Source organism: Rhinolophus sinicus, linkage group LG14 (genome assembly GCF_036562045.2).
Source record: "Rhinolophus sinicus isolate RSC01 linkage group LG14, ASM3656204v1, whole genome shotgun sequence".
Taxonomy (NCBI): Eukaryota; Metazoa; Chordata; class Mammalia; order Chiroptera; family Rhinolophidae; genus Rhinolophus; species Rhinolophus sinicus.
This window is the reverse complement of record NC_133763.1, coordinates 29,995,674-30,016,220: the sequence shown is the minus strand read 5'-3', so window position 1 is coordinate 30,016,220 and position 20,547 is coordinate 29,995,674. Positions and strand designations below refer to the sequence as shown.

General features: G+C 37.6%; 1 protein-coding gene and 1 long non-coding RNA gene across 2 annotated transcripts in view; one reads left to right on the top strand and one right to left on the bottom strand.

The window, feature by feature from the left end:
- The window catches only part of LOC141568549 (uncharacterized), a 40,062-nt gene extending 19,791 nt beyond the window's left edge, over window positions 1–20,271 (bottom strand). The window contains exon 1 of the long non-coding RNA XR_012491696.1: window positions 19,848–20,271. This is a non-coding gene — a long non-coding RNA (uncharacterized LOC141568549). The remainder of the gene's footprint in view (window positions 1–19,847) is intronic.
- On the top strand, window positions 1,371–17,972 carry CD1E (CD1e molecule). Its single transcript, XM_019751256.2, has 8 exons — window positions 1,371–1,506; window positions 7,724–7,918; window positions 13,954–14,021; window positions 14,341–14,637; window positions 15,858–16,136; window positions 16,282–16,560; window positions 16,962–17,055; window positions 17,188–17,972. Exons 3-8 carry the CDS (start codon window positions 13,961–13,963, stop codon window positions 17,351–17,353), a joined length of 1,176 nt encoding a protein of 391 aa, XP_019606815.1. The 5' UTR covers window positions 1,371–1,506; window positions 7,724–7,918; window positions 13,954–13,960; the 3' UTR covers window positions 17,354–17,972.
- Window positions 20,272–20,547: the final 276 nt, after the last annotated feature.

Sequence of the window (20,547 nt, the reverse complement as noted above, 5' to 3'; positions counted from 1 at the left end):
TAGGATGCTGTGGTGGTAAATTCTCCAGACTCTGTAAATGCAGCACTGCCTCAAGTGTTTCAGGAGCTCCAGCTGAGGATGAACAGCATCTGTCTTCAGGATTCAGATATGAGGGGAATGTCTGGCTGATTTGTAGGCTGGACACTTTGAATCATAGAAAGCCATAGAGATGTCGATAAAAACTGAAAGTTATTAAGTTCAGTTTAAGCATAAAGACTGCATTTTCCAAATTTAAATTAAATTAAATTACATACTGTACTGCACAGTACAGAATAGAACATTTCCAAAGTAGTTCTATTAGACAGCACTACGCAAAGATGTGGTTACCGTAACTCCTTAAGCTAAAAAAATAATAATAACTAAAAGTGCTGAGAAAGACAGGGATTTCAATTTGAATTTAGCAATTTGAAGGCCGGAGAGTATACTGTATTACTCTGGAGCATGTGGGCCCAGTTCATGTCAATAGCCGTGATTGTAATGATACATGACAGGAGATGACTGAGAACATGGGAAGTCTCACACAGGTTTTCAAAAGTGGGAGCTAAATAGACTCATTGGTGAGTTCATGGAAGAATCACAAAGGTTCCTGTAAAAATTATTGTTTAAGACTTTGAAGGATCTGAAGGTAATGCAATGAGAGATAAGGGCAATGATCAGAAGAATGTGGATAAATATGACCAAAGAGTTCTTTTTGTATCCTTTTACTGTGGTTATCTGGGACAGCATTGGCTTCATAAGTTCATATGAATGGAGTTGTTATCTAAAGGGAAATCTCTCTGAAAAAGAATGAGACCTCAGAGAGAAAATGTCACTAAACTTTAGAAAATATGATTTGGAAGGAAAAACCTGGACTATATAAACCTCCTGGAAATTAACCATTGGAAGGAGTTGGCTTCTGTAGGCAGAATTAGAAGATTAAATAACTGCTGAGTAGATGAATTAGACTTGGAAAAGGCCCAATTGTGTGATTTTTATAGGATAGTCTTGGCACTTACCCTCTCCACCTTTTTCCTGCACCGATGATGAAGGAGCAACATAGTCAAATTAAAAGATGAGATTTTATTATATAAATCTTTAGTTGGTTATTAAATGTTTATAGATATAATAAAAGTTAATGTTATTTTATAACTTCTGTTAACATTTTATTAAGTTGGCATTGTGTATTCTAATATCATTAAAGTTGTAAATCAGACTTTGAAGGAAATACAAGAAGGTCATCAGATGATTATAGAGTTTTCAATAGTAGCAGATTGAACATTTCCTTACATTCACACAAATTTATTCAAAAATACTATTTTAAATCAATTCTAGGTGATTTCCCCCTCATCATTTTCTTACTTAGGAAGGTCAATTTGTCTAAAGCACATCCTGTAATATGTTTCCAGTAAATTATTCCTTTTCACAAAAAGGTTAACAAAAGGGGATCTGTGAGTATGACTATGGGCCATCCCCAAAGAAAAGCATAGGAGGGGGAATTTCTTTTTAAAAGAGGCCTGGCCACAAAGAGTAAGTATTTTTAGTCAAAAATGGTGTTAGGAACTAATGAAATTTTGACAAGTGAGAGGGAAATAATTATACTGTATTATATATTTAAAAAATTAAATTAGCCATCTGTATATTCTCTTTGGAGAAATGTCTATTCAGGTTCTCTGCCCATTTTTTAATTGGATTGTTTGTTTGTTTTCTTTTGTTAAGTTGTATGAGTTCCGTATGTATTTTGGATATTAGCCCATTATTGGAGGCATTGTTTGCAAATATCTTCTCCCATTCACTTGGCTGCCTCTTTGTTTTGTCCATGGTTCCTTTTGCTGTGCAGAAGCTTCTTAGTTTGATATAGTCCCATTCATTTATTTTAGCTTTTACTTCCCTTGCTTTTGAGGTCAAATTCATAAAATCCTCCCTGAACCCAAGGTCCATAAGTTTAGTACCTATGTTTTCTTCTATGCAATTTATTGTTTCAGGTCTTATGTTTAGGTCTTTGATCCATTTTCAGTTAATTTTGGTACATGGTAACAGATAGCAGTCTTTTGCACATGGCTTTCCAATTCTCCCAGCATATTTATTGAAGAGGTTTTCTTTTCTCCATTGTGTTTTTGGCTCCTTTGTCAAAAATTATCTGTCCGTATTTATGTGGGTTTATTTCTGCGTTTTCAATTCTACTCCACTGGTCTGTGGGTCTGTTTTACTGCCAGTACCATGCTGTTTTGATTATTGTTGCTCTGTAGAACAAGCTGAAGTCAGGGAGTGTGATACCTCCAGCATTAGTCTTTTTTTTTTCTTTTCCTTAGGATTGCTTTTGCTATTCAGGGTCTTTTGTTGTCCCATACAAATCTGATGATTTTTTATTCTATTTCTTTAAAAAGTGCTGTTGGTATCTTGATGAGGATTGCATTAAGTCTGTATATTGCTTTGGGTAATATGGCCATTTTAGCTATGTTGATTCTTCCAATTCACGAACACGAAATGTCTTTCCATTTCTTTGTGTCTTGAATTTCTTTTCAAACGTCTTATAGTTTGCAGTGTATAAGTCCTTCACATCCTTGGTTAAATTTATCCTAGGTATTTTATTCTTTTTGTTGCAATTGCAAAAGGATTTTTTTAAATTTCTTTTTCTGAGATTTCATTGTTAGTATATAGGAATGCAATGGGTTTTCATATATTGATTTTGTAGCCAGCAAATTTACTGTATTTGTGTATTGTTTCTAATAGCTTTTTGGTGGAGTCTTTAGAGTTTTCTAAATAAAGAATCATGTCATCTGTAAAAAGTGACAATTTAACTTCTTCATTGCCAATTTTGATGCCTTTTATTTTTTTTCTCTTGCTGATTGCTCTGGCGAGGACTTTTAATACTATGTTGAATAACAGTGGTGATAGGGGACAACCCTGTCTTGTTCCTGAACATAGAGTGAGAAGGGCTTCAGTTTTTCACCATTAATCATGATATTAGCTGGGGGTTTGTCATATATAGTCTTTATTATATTAAGGAATTTTCCTTCTATACCCATTTTATTAAGTGTTTTAATCATAAATGGATGTTGTATCTTGTCAAATGTTTTTTCTGCATTTATTGATATAATCATATGATTTTTCTTTTTTATTTTGTTTATGTGGTGTATCACATTGATTGATTTGCATATGGGGAATGATCTTTGTGCCCCTGAATGAACCCCGCTTGATTGTGATGTATAATCTTTTTAATGCATTGTTGTATTTGATTTGCCGGAATTTTGTTTAGGATTTTTGTATTTGTATTCATCAGAGATATTGGTGTGTAATTTTCTTTTTTGTGTGTGTGTTATCCTTACCAGGTTTTGGCATCAGGTTAATATCGGTCTCATAAAATGAATTAGGGAATATTGTCTCTTCTTCAATTTTTTGGAAGAGTTTGAGTAGGACAGGTATTAGATCTTTTTGGAATGTTTGGTAGAATTCACTAGTGAAGCCCTCTGGTCCTGGACTTTTGCTTTTGGGAAGGTTTTGGATGACTGATTCAATTTCGTTACTGGTGATCGGTCTATTTAGATTTTCCAGTTCTTCATGATTCTGTCTAGGAAGACTGTAAATTCCTAAGAACTTGTTCATTTCTTCTAGGTTATTGAATTTGGTGGCATATAGTCCTTCATAGTGTTCTTTTTTTTTTTATTTTATTTTATTAAATTTATTGGGGTGACAATTGTTAGTAAAATTACATAGATTCAGGTGTTCTTCATAGTGTTCTTGTATGATCTTTTGCATTTCTTTGGCATCCATGATAACTTCCCCTCTTTCATGTCTGATTTTGTTTGTGTCTTTTCTTTTTTTATCTTAGTGAGTCTAGCCAAGAGTTTGTCAATTTTATTAATCTTTTCAAAGAACCAGCTCTTTAATCTTTTCTGTTGTCTTTTTGTTCTCTATTTCATGTAGTTCTGACGTGATTTTTATTTTTCCTTCCTTCTGCTGACTTTGGGTTTCATTTGTTCTTTTTTTTTTTTTTCTAGTTCTTTAAGGTGTAATGTGAGGTTGTTTATCTGGGATTTTTCTCCTTTTTGAGATAGACCTGTAATGATAAATTTCACTATTATTACTGCTTTCGCTACATCTCAATAATTTTGATAGGATGTCCATTTTGATAGGATGTCCATTCTCATTTGTTTCTATGTATGTTTTGATCTCTCTCCTCTTATTTCTTCTTTGACCCTGTCATTTTTCAAAAGCATGTTGTGTTTTATCCTGCTTTATTTTTGCAATTCATATCCAATTTCAAAGCCTTATGATCAGAGATGATGCTTGGTGTGATTTAAATCATAAATTTGATGAGGCTAGTTTTATGTTCCAACACATGGTCTATCCTGGAAAATGTTCCATGTACACTAGAAAAGAATGTATAGTTTGGTATTCTAGGATGAAGTGCTCTATAAATATTGATTTTTATCCATTTGGTGTAATGTGTCATTTAGGGCATATATTTCCTTATTTATTTTCTGTTTGGATGATGTATCAATAACTGTCAATGATGTATTTCAGTCCCCTACTATAATTATGTTTCGATCAACTTATCTCTTTAGTTCTATTAGCAGTTGCTTTGTATATTTTGGTGCTCCCTGATTGGGGGCATGTATATTGGTGTCATGTCTTCTTGTATTGTCCCTTTTATCATTATGAAATGTCCATCTTTGTCGCTTGTTAACTTTTTTATCCTAAAATCTCTTTCATCTGATATAAATATGGCTACATCTGATTTGCTCTGGATACCATTTGCTTGAATGGATACCAATTACTTTGGATACCAATTTCTACCCTTTCACTTTGAGTCTATATTTGTCCTTGTAGCTGAGATGTGTCTCTTGGAAGTAGCATATGGTTGGGTTTTGTTTTTTGATAAACTCTGTTACTCTGTGCCTTTTAATTAGCGAGTTCATTTCATTTACTTTTAGAGTGATTATTGATATATGAGGATTTCCTATATCCATTTTGTGTTGTTTTTCTGGTATCTTGGTGTCTCCATTGTTTCTTTGCCTTTCTGTTATTTTTGTGGTGGTATTCTATGATTTTCCTATCTTTCTTCTTTTTATATGTTATATATCTCAGTTCTGGAATTTTTTTTTTGAGTAGTTACCATTAAGTTTATGTAGAAGAACTTTTCATATATACAGTAGTCCTTTTTCTTCAGCATGCTTCTTATTTCCACTTCCCTTTGCAGATTCATACTTTCACTCTCTCCCCTTTTATGTGTATTTTTTTTTTTTTTTCACAAATTATCTCTACTTATGCTGTGAGGTGATTTCTTAGTAGCAGTAGCAAGTTGTCTTTTTCTTCTTGTTTCCTTTTTTAAAAAATGTTTTTATCTTATTTACCCTTTATGTTATGTTTAAGTGTATATTGCCTTATTTTGTGTAGAGGTTGTCATTTCCTGCTTCTGTCTGTCTGTTCATAATATTGCTCATGGTTTTGTATTCTTTTGATTGTTTTTTTTTTGTTTGTTTCAGGTTAAATAGCCTCCTTCAGTATTTCCTGTAATTCAGGTCATATGTTAGAAAATTCTCCCAGCTTCTATATGTCTAGAAAAGTCTTTATGCCTTCTTTATATCTAAAGTTTATTTTTGCTGGATATGTTATTCTTGGCTGCTAATTTCTCTCTTTCAGTAGTTTGAATATTTGGTTCCACTCTCTTCTGGTTTGTAGAGTTTTGGCTGAAAAGTTTGATGATGGTCCAATGGGCTTTCCCTTATAGATTACTGCTTTGTTTCCCCTGGCTGCCTTGAGAATTCTTTCTTTGTCATTAATTTTTGACAGCTTCAATATAATGTGCCTTGGAGAAGGCCTGTTGGGATTGAGGTAATGAGGTGTTCTGTTTGCTTCTTGGATTTGAGGATCCAGTTCTTTCCACAAGTTTGGGAAGGTCTTATCAACTATTCGTTTGAATAGACTCTCTGTTGCCTTCTCCCTTTCTTCTCCTTCTGGTATACCCATTATTCTTATATTGCTCTTTCTGATGGAATCAGAAAGTTCTTGTAGAGTTCTTTCATTTCTTTTAACTCTCAAATCACTCTGTTCTTCCATGTGTGTCATTTCCAGATTTATTTGATATCACTAATTATGGTCTCCAACTGATTAGCATTATTACCTAAGCTGGCTATTTCATTCTTCATTTATTTTATTGAGTTCAGTATATCTAGAATTTCCATTTGGTTCTTTTTAAAAATTTCAATCTTTTTGGTTAAATATTCATTTTTTTCTTTGATTGTGTTTCTGAGTTCATTAAACTGCCTGTCTGTGTTTTCTTGCATCTTGTTGAGTTTTTCCAGAACTGCAATCTTGAATTTCCTGTCATTTAAGTCACATATTTCCATGTCTTTGAGTTCATTTTCTGGAAAGTTTTCATTTTCTTTTTTAGCTGTCTTATTACCTTGGTTATTCATAGCAATTAATAAATTGTTTTTTCTCTTCTTGGGCATTTACAGGAGTGGGTTCTGCAGCTGATTGAAGTGAAGAGGTCTTTCCTCTGCTTTCCACTAAGTGTTGCTGGAATGTTTTATTTTCTCTCCCACTGCAGCCTTCTATTTTCTCTCACACTGTAGAGTTTTATTTTCTCTTGTATTGTTCCAGCTTCTCTCTTGATGTGGGGGTCGGGGTGTTCCTGAAGGTGGGCTTCTTCTCTGTGAGCAGGTCACCTGTGTCTCAGGGCACCACTTCTGTGAGAGGATGTGGAGGGCTATAAGAGTTTTGAACTTCTGAAATCCCAATGTTGCCCTTGCAGCCTGATGCAGATACTGTGTGTCTCAGCAACTCTGGTTGCCCCCACAGGGATCTGCCCCCAAAGCTGGTGGCAGGGTGGGCTGTGAGAGGTGCCTGGTGTGTTTGTGACTCTGAGGAATGGCGACTACCAGCCCACAGCTTTCTCCTCCCTACAGCTCTTTTTCTGTCGCCGGAGTTAGTCATGCTGTGCATCTGCAGCTGGGGGACTGGCACTCCAGTTCTCAGGGCTGTAGATATCCTGTTCTTTAATCTGACACTGCTACAATTTCTTCTGGAGCCCACTTTTAACATGGGGTGGTGGGGCGAGCTCTGGGATGGTAAGGTGTGGGGAGTCAGCCAGGTTCTCTATCTTAGTTTTCTGTTTTCTGCCTGGCAGTGAGGGCTTAAACCACAGTTCTCACCCTTCTGTTTTCAGTCTTTGCTCCTAGGTCTCTGCCCAAAATGCTAGCTTCAACTGTATTATATATTGATCCCTCAGGCAAGACTGTGGGCCACAGGAAGTGCACATGCAGCCTAAATTCTTCCTTCTTCCAAGCCTGCAGTGAGCTCCAGAATGCGTCCTGTGGCCCACAGCCTGTGTCTCTGCACTTTCCTCTTCCCTCCTCCTCTGCTAGCCTGACTTGTCTACCTTCAGATGATTTGATGCACGGATCCCTCAGACATGCTTGTGTGTTGCTTACGTTATCTTTGTTGAATTATAGCTATTCAATTTGTTGTAATTTCCAGGGGAGATTTCAAGAAGCACTTCTCATGCCACCATTTCTGTGATGTAACCTTGTTTGTTTGTTTGTTTTTAAGCCTGTTTTCTTGGGGACCACTGTTGTGTCAGCATAGCTTAGTAAGCTGTGTTCAAACCCTGAGCCTGTAAATTTTCTACCTTTTACCAATGGATCTTTGTTTGGGTTGGGATATGCATTGAAAGTTCAGGAAATTTGCAAGTTGGCCCTGACTTTTACTTTCTCTTCTACTTGATTGTGTCTCTTGACAGCATGTGCACAAGCCTCCTATTCATCCAGAGACCTACTGGAAGATGCAGTTGGTCATTTCTGATCTCTGGAGCATGCATAGAACCCTGCACATGTATGTATCCTTCTGGAGTACCAGGGACATGTGGGAGATTATCATGGCCCACTATGACTATCTTTCACAGGATCTTCCTCTAAATTTTCTTGCTAGTCTACAGGTATGTTGCCTACCCTATCCAATGTTATACTCTGGCTAGCTGGGAAGTTAACCTTTTCCATCTGTTTGCCTTTGAATTTGCTATTTTTTTTGACAGTATTGCCCTTGGGTTTGGGTTTTTCCCTACTCCTTTCTAAATTGAGTTAGCCACGTCTAGCAGGAAAGCTTCTGATTTTCATGGCCTTCCCTGCCCTGGTAGAACTGCACTGAGAATACTGGGCATGGGGAGGAAATGGGAACAGCTTCAATTAGAACCACAGCTGTGCTTATCCCAGGTTCAGTAGTTTTTCTAGAATAAACACTTCTCAATTTGTTGTATGTCTTTGATCTATTGCCAGAGTCTTGATATGGTTGTCTTTGAAAATATTGTCCAGTATTATCATTGTTTGGGGGAAAGGATTAGCTAAACACCTCACTTTAACATTCTGGAAGTTTCCCATACCAAAGAAATAGGGGATCTGAATTACTACAGCACCTCTTTGTCTGCATGGTCTTAGGATGCATTGTTGATAGGGTAGGTAGATAGATAGAAGTGAACAGGAGAAGGAGAGACTTAGGTTAGAAATCCCTTTGCTACAGCTACTACTTGGGTCAAGGCCCCCTTGAATCTGCCCAGGATTCCAGGCTTACACATACCGCTAGATTAAAGAGATATGTTGTTACAAGCCACAGAAGGGAGGAAGACATCCTGCTTATCAGAGTACAAATCCTATTTCAGGACCACATATCCCTTACTAGCCCAGGAGGATTGCAGAATTACACATACCCCAAAGGGGTATGTTTACACATGCCCCTAAATCAAATAAATGCATTGTTGAATGCCAGAGAATGGAGGACTAGTCACCTCAGGAGGAGAAGGAGAGATAAGAGAAGGGAAAGGGAGAGACAAGTCTACCCACAGAGATAAAAACCCTCAAACAACGTAAGGAGGCTGCTTCCCTCTCTTAGGTCAGCCCACCCCATGTCTCGCAGTGTACTCACTTTTAATAATAAACTTTTAATAATAAACTTGTTGCTGTCCTATTGCTGCACAAAAAAATATCTTGTCTCTTGACTAAATTCTTTCCTTCAAGAAGACAAAGAACCAAGGTACAACATCATTCCTCATAACATTGTAAACATCTCTATTTAACTAAGGGCTTAGTTTCATGCACAGAACCAAAAAACTTCAACAAAGGTTTAGCTGGATGTTTAAAGGGGCCTTGGAGGCCTATTGGGTGGTGGTGTAGTGAAATAAAGTATTCAATCTTTAGCTTACATCTGCATAACATGGTGGGGGTGGAGGAGAAAGACTCCATGTTACCCAGAGGTTATCTAAAAGAGGCTGTTATTCTGAAAGTGTTAGCTGACCAACACATAGAAATCTGGTACCTCAGTGAATTGATAGATTAATGAGTTCCGACACATCTATTATTGGGTTTGAGATTTACAGGTGCTGTAGGCTACCATGAGTGGACTATATTATTATTATCAGATAATCAGCCTCCTGAATATGTTACCTAGATATATACATGCTATAACTTTTACTGAGTATTTTATGAAGTTCAGTGCATAATCATATCCTAAAATATGTTTTGTCCATTTTTTAATGATATTTGAGAAGTTTTGTGTTATGAAATACATATGAATTGTGGCCCTTTTCAGTTCCTCAGAGAAGATATACATCCTCTATTTACTGGGTCTTTGCATACAGTCTGTTCTCTTTTTCAGGTTAACTTCTAATTTTCCCTCAAAATGCAGACCTGTCATCACTTTCTGGGACTCCTTCCTGATCTCCCTAACTTGGTCCATTCCTCTTATCATTTGTTATCATAGTATTGTGTAGTTCTAAATTCAGTGCTTATGACAGTTGTGTTTATATATTCATCTGTATGAGTATTTTCATTCACACTAAACTCCACCAAGAAAAGGACTTTATACCTCCTTCTCTAGTCTTACAATAATTTGCTCTTCCATTATATGTTCAGTTCTTAGTAAAATGCCGATGCTCAATAACAATTTATTTAATGAATAAGAGAAAGAATGTAAATGAATAAATTCAAGATACTTGAGCATTTTCTAAGACATAGATAATATTTTTTAATTTTAACTTAAAATATTATTTGAAAGAGATGGACAGATTTATAGATGTCTACAGTTCTTTCTATGGCACCATGAGGTTGGCAGGTTCTGTATAGTCCATAACACCTACTTGTAACAACCCATATGCCATGAACCATCCAAATACCTCCAACTAGAGCCTCAATCTCTACATTACCCAAATCGAACTGTGCATCTCAATACCATTCTTCCAAAACACTTTATCTCCTTCTGGTCACAGTTTGTTTGATTAATCCTGATTACATCCGTGCTATTTTTGTTATTTCTACTATCCATTCTCACTGCTACTACCTTTGTCCAGGTCACTAAAGTCATCTGCCATATTGGTCTCATCACTCTCTGATACATTCTCCAGTGAATCTCATTGTGGTTTAGGGACTTTTCTTAAATGCCATTTTAACCACATCACTCATGTTTAAAACCCTTCACTTACTTGAAAAGCAAGACAATTCTTCAGTGTGGCAAACGTAATCAAGGCCTACAAACTTCTACTTTGTCTCTTTTCTTTGCTTTGGTTCCTAAGCTCCAATTCCCACTTCTGTCATGTATGTCTCTATATATTTCCAATTTGATTTAATACTAACTTTCTAGTATGTTATACCATGTGGTAAGGCAAATACTCCCTTTATTACTCTTTAGCAAAAATATGTAGGATCTTACACATTTTTTTCAGATAAAATTTAACAAATACGTGTCAAACGTACTTGAACTTTCTGTAGAAGCATGAGGCTACTACTCAAAATACACATCTGACCCCTTTCACCTTTATGTGCACAAGATCCTTTAGTTTCTAGCAGGAACACAGGAGATGTTGCTGGGGATGTAGTTGCCTTAGTCCTTGATCTGTTTCTCTTGCAAGTACAGTGCCTGTTTTCAGGCTGGAATATCTTTGCAGGTAAACATATCATTCTGCAAAGAGAGAAATTTTGGGGTCACTGTCATATGACCAAATGCTCTTGCAGTCTGAAAATCAATAAAACCACTATTAATAAATCATTCTCTAATTAATTAGTATCACATTTTATATGTTTTCATTTATATTTATAGTATTTGCAAATATTCTCTTATATTTGTATTATTTATTTTCTACATGTATTTTGGGCTGTGGATTTTTTTTACATTTTTTTTAAATTAAATTTATGGGGTGACAGTGGTTAGTAAAATTACATAGGTTTCAAGTGTATATTTCTATAATACATCATCAATATGTCACGTTTTGTGCTAATCACCAGAGTCAGTTCTCCTTCCATCACCATATATTTGACCCCCTTTACTTTCTTCTACCACTCCTTACCCCCTTACCCTCTGTTGTCTGTGTTTATGAGTTTTTGTTTCTTTGTTTGTCTTTTTCCTTTGTTGCTTTCAGTTTTATATCCCATACATCAGTGAAGTCATATGGTTCTCGACTTTTTCTGTCTTACTTATTTCACTTAGCATAACACTCTCAAGATCCATCCATCTTGTTGCAAATGGCACTATTTCATCTTTTCTTACGGCAGAATAGTATTCCATTGTGTTTATATACCACATCTTCTTTATCCAATCATCTATGGAAGGACACTTTGGTTGTTTCCATGTCTTGGCCAATATAAGTAATGCTGCAACGAACACCAGCATACCTATATCTTTACGGATAAATGTTTTCAGATTTTTTGAGTAAATACCCAGGAGAGGAATTGCTGGGTTATATGGTAATTCTAGTCTTAATTTCTTGAGGAACATCCACACTATCTTCCATAGCAGCTGTACCAATTACATTCCCACCAACAGTGCATGAGGGTTTCCTTTTCTCCACAGCCTCTCCAAAACTTGTCATTATCTGTCTTGTTGATAATAAAAGGTGTGAGGTGGTATCACATTGTGGTTTTGATTTGCATTTCCCTAATATCTAGTGAAGCAGAGCATCTTTTCATATGTCTGTTGGCCATTTGTATGTTTTCTTGTGAAAAATATTTGTTCAGGTCTTTTTATTTTTTAATTGGCTTGTTTGTTTTTTGTTGTTGAGCTTTATGTGCTCTTTATATATTTTGGATGTGAGCCCTTTATTGGAGGTGTTGTTTACAAATATCTTCTTCCCTTTTGTTATTTGCCTTTTTGTTTTGTTGATTGTTTCTTTTTCTGGGCAGAAACTTTTTAGTTTGATGTAGTCCCATTCATCTATAAAAATAATTTTATACCAGTATTTCTTGCATCATTTATTGAGTTCTTTCAGGTTAATTTTTGGTTTTGCTCAGATAATTTGTTTTATAAAGGGAGTTATGTGGCATATTATTTGAGTTTTTGAGTATACAAATATGATTAATTTTGTCCTCATCAGAATATGATAACTTGCTTGAATAAAAAAATTTTAGGATTGTCTCATTACCACAGAATTCTGAAATATTTCCCCACTGCATTGAAAATGAGATATTTGAAGCCAGTGTCATTCTCTTCTTTGTAAGCAGCTACTATTTTATCTGGAACTTTGTAAGATTTTTATTTATTCTTAGAATTCAGAAACAATACCAGGATGAAACAGGGTAAACAGTTTTTAATTACTCTGAGCACTATTCTGTGAGTCTTTTACATTTTAAAAGTAGAGGTTTTAGGTTGGGTTTTGTTCTGTTATCTCCAAAGGACTTTTATCTCTGAAATTTTAGTGTCTGATAAATCTTTTGGCACCAGGTGGGCTCTAACTAAAATGTAAGTTGAATGCTTATATGAAAACCAAACAAATGAATAATATATCAACTGCCTTCAGGCTGCCACAGCAAGCATCAATGAAAGGAACAAAAATAAAGACTCAACATATTGACTTATTCTCTCATGAACACTCCATTCCCCAGAAGTCACTTCCCCTCCTCCAATGAAAGTTCTTTCTAGTCAGACACCACCAACAGGACACCAGTACTCCCAGGCCATGAGCTATGAAAGGAAGCCTGCATGACTGCCTTTCATACCCAGAGTGAAGCTTGCCCACCAACCTGTAGACACACTAAACTCATTTAGGGTAGGGTGGGGATCCAAGGTCTCTGCATATCCCTTATAGACCTGTTCATACAGCATGGGTGAAAACCTATCTGCCTCCCAGCACACCACTTCTAGGTCAAGCCCATTCATGGATCCCTTTAACAGAGACAATTGATCTGACTAGGGAAACTGAGCAAAAGGTCATTTTCCTTAGATTATCTGATAAACTGTATTGCCACTGCTGCTCCTTTCTAGTATAGATTATGGACAACTGCCTGATGATTATACAGCTACACTCAAAGTTCTTAATGTCTTCTGGTAATGACTTTGTGAAGAGCAGAATTAAGAGACGGAAGGGAGACTGAGGAGATGGCAGAACAGGAAAGGCAATGAAAAGAATGAAAGTAGACTCCAGAGAAAAAAACAATGGGTAAATAGAGAAACACAGGGAAGCCTAAGAAAAAGGAGAAAGGGTGGTTGGGAAGCAGATAGGAGAAGGAGAAGACCACAGAGAGATAAGGAATGGGGAGACTTTTGGAAGAGCCACTGGGCACCACTGAGGAACTTCCATCACTTCTTTTCACCGAAAAGGACATTAAGAACCCAAGTGTGAACGTGATTTTTCTAAGGCGAAGAGGTACTAAATTTTCCAACCAGAGCACAGACTTTGTCATAAGGCAGCCTTTATCATGAACCAGGATTCCTTTTATATTGTTGGTGCAATAGGGGAGGTCAGGAAGCAGATGAAAACAGGAAGAAACTCTGCAAGCCAGATAGTGGGAGAGATGGAGGGGAAATGAGAGGCCCTGTGGGAGGCCTGTGGCTGAGGGAGGCAGTAGGGTTTCTCTGACAGGGAAGTGAGCAGAGGGAGAGGTTTGTCAGTTTGTGTGGCAAGGGAAGTTAGATAAGGGTGTGAGAAGGTTTGGAGGGGAGCTGATATCTGAGTTCTAAGGCAAACGTCCTGCTGAGGCATTCTTTGCTTAACAGAGCTCCAATGCTGCTCCTGCTGCTCCTGCTCTTCAAGGAACTTCTCTGCCCTAGGGCAAGCACAGTGGGTAAGAACCTAGGTGGAAAAATACCTGTGGGTGGGCATAGTGGAAAAGAAGTGTGGAAAAGAAGTTCTGGCAAGGACCTGGGGGCAGGCAGTAATCTCCTACTGGGTGCCCTCAGACTCTGCATGCCAAGCTAAGCCCAGGCAAAGTATCCTTGCCCAAGTCTGTTTCTCTCTCTGATTTTGGAGAATAGAAGCTGGCCCAGGGGGAAGGTAATATGGAATAATGTGCAAACTGTATAATTATAGCTTTCTTCTCCTATGTGGGCTCTTCTTCTCCTATTTTTTCACACTCTCTCACTTGCCGTATCACTTTCTCTCAGCTCCTCAGGTTCTAGGACCCCATCATCCAGGAACGAAAGAGCCCTACTCCTTCCGCATGCTCCAGATTTCCTCCTTTGCCAACCACAGCTGGGCACACACTCAGGCCTCAGGCTGGCTGGGCGAGCTGCAGACTCATCGCTGGAACAGTGTCTTGGGCACCATCCACTTTCTGAGGCCCTGGTCCCAGGGTAGCTTTAGCAAGGAGGAGTTGAAGAACCTCCAGATGTTATTGCAGTTGTACTTCCATGGTTTTCCCCGGGAAGTGCAGGCCTTTGCCAGTCAGTTTCAGTTTGAATGTGAGTTTGTTTTTCCAAGGTGATATTTGTCTGAGGTCTCCAACCATCTTCCAAAGGGGAAGATGGTATATAGACTCTGACCATCGTCCAACTTCCCTGTCTCCCTTGGCTCACTCTCTCTCCTCTGCTTCACCCTTCACCACCATCCCCACTTTATCCCCCCTACCCCCCCATACACACAGAAGGGCCTATGTGTACATATCTCTTCACAGCCCTGAATATACCCTCATGTTCTGGCTCCTTGGAATAGTTTTCTTTCCAATATACAAAGGTTGGACAATTAAGTTCACCAACTCATCCTAGAAAAAATGTTACATACCTTATTGCTGAATATCACTACGGTCACCTTCGAAGTACTCCCCTTGGGAAGTTATGCACTAATGCCAGCACCTAGTCCACTCTTCAAAGCAATTTTGGAACTCATTTTCTGGAATGGCCATCAGAGCTGTAGTCATATTACACTTAATGTGCTGAATGTCATCAAAATGTCTTCCCTTCAAGATTTCCTTTATTTTCAGGTAAAGAAAGAAGTCATTGGGGGCCAGATCAGGTGAGTTGGGAGAGTATTCCAATACAGTTATTTGTTGACTGGCTAAAAACTCCCTCACAGACAGTGCCGAGTGAGTTGGTGCATTGTCATGATGCAAGAGCCACAAATTGTTGGCAAAGAGTTCAGGTCACCTAACTTTTTCATGCAGCCTTTTCAGCACTTCCAAATAATAAACTTGGTTAACTGTTTGTCCAGTTGGTACAAATTCATAATGAATAATCCCTCTGATATCAAAAAAAGGTTAGCAACATTGTTGCAACAAGTTCGTGAACTTAATTGTCAGGCCTTGTATATACATATATTTCCCTGATCTTCTTCCTATTAACCCTGGCCTCAGACTCAGCCTTTCCCATCCAGGATCTAACCTCCTTTCTCTCTGGCCTGAGCATTTATGTAGCCTAGCCTGTACCTAACCTCTCCCAAGTGAACTTTGTTTGACTTGTTTCCTATCTTTCTAACAGTCTTCCCATCTAGCCACTTCACATTAATTATCTTTATTATCTTCATGTTTTCTTCCCACAAATTTCCTCCCCCTTTCCCATCCCAACTCTAGTGTCCCATGTGATTCCCAAGAAAAATTTTTCCCGTAAATCTTTTAACTTTCTAGACTCTTTACTTTTCCCTCCCTGTAATTCTTTCCATATTGATTCTCTTTTCCTTGTCCATCCAGATCCCTTTGAGCTCCAGGTATCATTCAGCTGTAGAATGTATGCTGGGAAGGCCTCAGAAAGCTTCTTAAATGGGGCATATCAAGGATCAGATTTCCTGAGTTTCCAAGGAAATTGCTGGAAGCCATCTCCAGGAGCAGGGAGTCAGGCTCAGAATGTTTGTAAGGTACTCAATCACTACCGAGTTATTAAAGAAATTGTACAGCACCTTCTCAGTGACACCTGTCCTCGATTTCTGGCAGGCCTCCTTGAAGCAGGGAAGTCAGAACTGGAAAGACAAGGTGAGCCCAACTTTCTCTCCCTTCATATCCCTAGAGTTTTAACTCTTGTATTTAAGTTATTCACTCTTTATCATCACTTTGAAGCACATAAGAGGCTATAGGGTGCCCTTCTTAACTCCATTTCTTCTCATCTTCTCCTCTCCAGTGAAGCCAGAGGCTTGGGTGTCCAAAGGTCCCAGTCCTGGTCCTGGCCGTCTGTTGCTGGTGTGTCATGTCACTGGTTTTCATCCCAAGCCTGTGTGGGTTATGTGGACACAGGGTGAGCAGGAGCAGCCAGGCACTCAGCAAGGTGACATCCTGCCAAATGCTGATGGGACATGGTATCTCCGAGTAACCCTGGATGTGGCAGCTCAGGAGGCGGCTGGCTTGGCTTGTCGAGTGAAACACAGCAGTCTAGGAGGCCATGATATAATCATCCACTGGGGTGAGGAAGAACTGAAACCCAGCTGGAAAATGATATTCTTTCCATAGTATTAGAGCTAATGAATGAGGAGATGGAGAAATGGATATGAATGCTATGCACAAGAGCATAAAAATGGGGAAATCCAAATAAAGAAGCATGAAGAATGACAAATATTTGAGAAAACAGAAGTAGAGGATTAGAAGTACTAAAGAGAAAAGAAAGAATGATTTAGTGATTTGATGAAAGAGAGAAGGAGGGGAAATATCAGGGACATAGACTCAAGAGGAATTGAAATGAGGGCTTTAGAAAATACAGAAGAAAAAAACTCTTGGAAGGCCCCACCCCTGTGATCTAAGAAACATTAACAGAGATAGATTAGAGAGTACTTTATAGATTGACATCCTTATTTTATCCCCAACCAGGTGGATATTCCATCCTTCCCATATTGATCTGTTTGACTATAACAGTTACCCTGGTCATCTTAGTTGTGGTTAACTCATGGTTTAAAAAGCAGAGGTAAGACTTTTCTTGTTCTTTTTTTTTCAACTTCCTATCAACTCATTCTTTTTTTTTTCTATCTTCTTTTTTTCTTCCCCTTTCTGTCTGATTTCCCTTCTTTGAGATCAAGATCCTTTTCTTCTCCCACAGCTCAAATTGGAACATCTGCTCTCCCCATGTACCCAGCACTACCTTTCCCACAGAAGCCAACACCCAAGACCCTAGGAGTTCAGGAAATCAGCTATGCTTGGCACAGAAATCATGGATCAAAAACAGATTCTTGAAGAAATGGAAAACAAGTCTAAACCAACTCTGATGACATTTGTTTTACCTTATACATAAAATTCTTGTCTGCTTCTTCTTAAACATGGTTCAAACCAGAAAAAAACAACAACACAATTTTGTTAAAATAGCTTGTTCTGGCAGAGATTCTGACTTCTTTGGAAATCTGCTCCTTCTCTTTCCCCCTGCCCCCCACTTTCCAGCAATCTCTTTTCTGTTTTGGCTACATGTTCATCCTATTTTGATCCTTCAAACTCCAATTCAGACACCTATTTCTCATGGGATGTTCCCTGGATTGCCCAATTGAAATCTCTCATGTACTCCCCAGATCTCCATAAATACACTTATCTTTTCTTACTTCTTAACAGTAGTAATTTAGGCTTTTGATCTTCTTTTTTTGGTCTCAATTCCTTGAAAGCAGGATTTAGGTGTTTGTATTTGTGTCCATAACCAAGAACCTAACCTGAATTCAGGGCCAGCTTCATGGGCATTTGATCTGTTCAGTTGTTACCATCTTGAAAGTCTTAATAACTATTGAACAATGGATTCATTTTGTGCTGGCATTTTTATTTTGTACTGGCCTCACAAATTATGTAACTGGTCCTGCCTGAATTTAGTAAATGCTGACTAAAATAAATTTATTGTCAAATTAAGTGATGTTGTCTTAATTCAGTCCCTCTTTGACATCTCTGCATCACTCGGTTGTGTTCTTATTAAAATGCTTTCTCTCTTCCTTTGTCTCTCACCAGAGGTGAAGGAGGCAGGTAAAGGCTTCAGATTTCACAGTGATTGGGTGTTTGTGCATCTTTAGAGATATTTAGAGAAAATAATGACATATGAGATATCTCCTGTCAAAATGAGGATGGTGTTGGAATAGCATTCCTACTTCTCTTAGACTGTGTATATGTGTGCCTTGGTAGTTGTGTGTATTCAGTGGAGAAATTAATATTTTGAGAAATTAGGAAGATAATATTTCTAATCTTCCTAATATTAGAAAGGGGGTTGGGCATAATTTTGATTGGCAGAGCCAAAGCAATGAAAGAAAACAGCGATTGGATGGCAGCTAAACTATGTGTTTATTATTTTGGTTTATTATTATCATTATTATTTTTTGTTCTTCCACTACTTTTTAATATACATTTTAAATTAGCTAATTACTTTAATGGAGATATGTTTGAGCCTGTTAGAGAGCAGGAAGTTATTAGGTTACAGAATTTGTCCAGTCAACAACACCTTCCCTTGAATGGGGTAATTGAACAGATTGTGTAGATTTCTTAGTGGAAGTTTCTATTTTCAAATTAACAGACAGCGTTCCATGATCACTTGTCAAGGCTGTACTCTTACCCATGAACAAGGTTTTGGGGCCAGCCCTTTCACTATTGATAGTCCATCACCTTTTTTATGACATGTTCAGACAGCTTATCTAGAAGCAGGCCACTAGAGTCTAGAGGGAAAGGTGGAATTTTAATGAACTGTTTGGAGCAATAAATGATAAGTCAAGGTTCCATCACATGGTAAAAGGCCACAGGACCTCTATCAAAATGAAAAGATTCAAATAGGGACCTTTCAGTTCCTAGCACAGGTGTGTAGTATAAATATGTTTTCAACGTTTTCTATTTGAATGGGCTTTTCCCCATGACTCTAGTTTTTGGTCAGAATAATTCTTGAATTCCTAAATGGCTCAAGCTAACTTCTCTGGTTCCAAGTCAAATCTTTCCCCCACTGTATATTATGCTTCTGTGACACTAGACTTGGAGACATAGACAAAGATAAAAGTAACAGGACTAATTTCAAGCCTATTGTAATAAGTTGAGAAGACAATGATTGTAGTAAAACATAGTGCTTGAGAAGGAAGTGGTAAAATGAGACATGAAACTGTTTTTTAAAAATAGAACTAGTAGAACATGATGGTAAATTCCATCTGTCACGTTAGAAAAACAAGAAGCCAGGAATGAGTCCAAGTTTTTGTCTGGAGAAGGCTGAAATTCTATTCAGAATTATAATTAACTAAGATAGATAAGACTATGGAAGGAACAGATTTGGAGGGCAAACTAAGAATTTGGTTTGGGATGTTTAATTTGAAATGCCTATTAAGATTCAGAATGGAGAGATAAAACAGGCCTAGAATTGAGATGTATCCATAGTAAAGAGACTTATTTGAGAGCAATAACAAAAAGTTTGAGTACAGTGGTGGAGATAGCCATGTGGACAAATAGTTAGAATACAATGCTGTGGTTGCTAGTCAGAAGTAAATATTTTGTCTTGTTGAAGGCATAAGGAAAGGGATCACTAGTTCCTTCTGCAGGATTACAAAACAGCCTTTAGATATTCCACTTAAATTGAGAGTTGAAAGATGATCAGTACAGCAGGCCCACTAATAGGGAGACTCCAAATTGAAGAAGTGAAGGCACAAAGATAGATGATATTTCAGTTTTGAAAGTTGTGGGGATTCTCAGCATTTGAAGATACTTGAAGCATAAAGATTTGACAATTAAGTTCGTGAACAAGGTAGAAAAAGTGCTACATACCTCATTGCTGAATATCACTGTGGTCACCTTCAAAGTACTCCCTTGGGAAGCTATGCACCAATGCCAGCACCTCGTTCACCCTTCCAAGCAATTTTGGAACTTTTTTCTGAATGGCCATCAGAGCTGTCATCGTATTACCCTTGATGTCCTAAATGTCATAAAAATGTCTTCCTCTCTTTTTGGGTAAAATATTTCCTTTACCTTTGGTTAAAGAAAGAAGTCATTAGTGGCCAGATCAGGTGAGTTGGGAAGATGTCCCAATACAGTTATTTGTTTACTGGCTAAAAACTCCCTCACAGACAGTGCCGAGTGAGCTGGTGCATTGTCATGATGCAAGAGCCAATAAATTGTTGGCGAAAAGTTCAGGTCATTTTCATCTAACTTTTGCATGCAGCCTTTTCAGCACTTCCAAATAGTAAACTTGGTTACCTGTTTGTCCAGTTGGTACAAACTCATAATGAATAATCCCTCTGATATCAAAAAAGGTTAGTAACATCATTTGCAAACTTAATTGTCAGATCTCATATGCCATGCAAAGTGTGGGCCAAAGAACAAGACAAGATTTAGGAAACATTTGCTACTTGTCTGTGACAAGAGAAGTATACAAACTGAAAGTAAATGTTTAAATATTTTTATAACAATTCAATAGAGTAATTTTATGTACGTTAATCTAATATTATAATGAGAAAAAGTCCTGTTA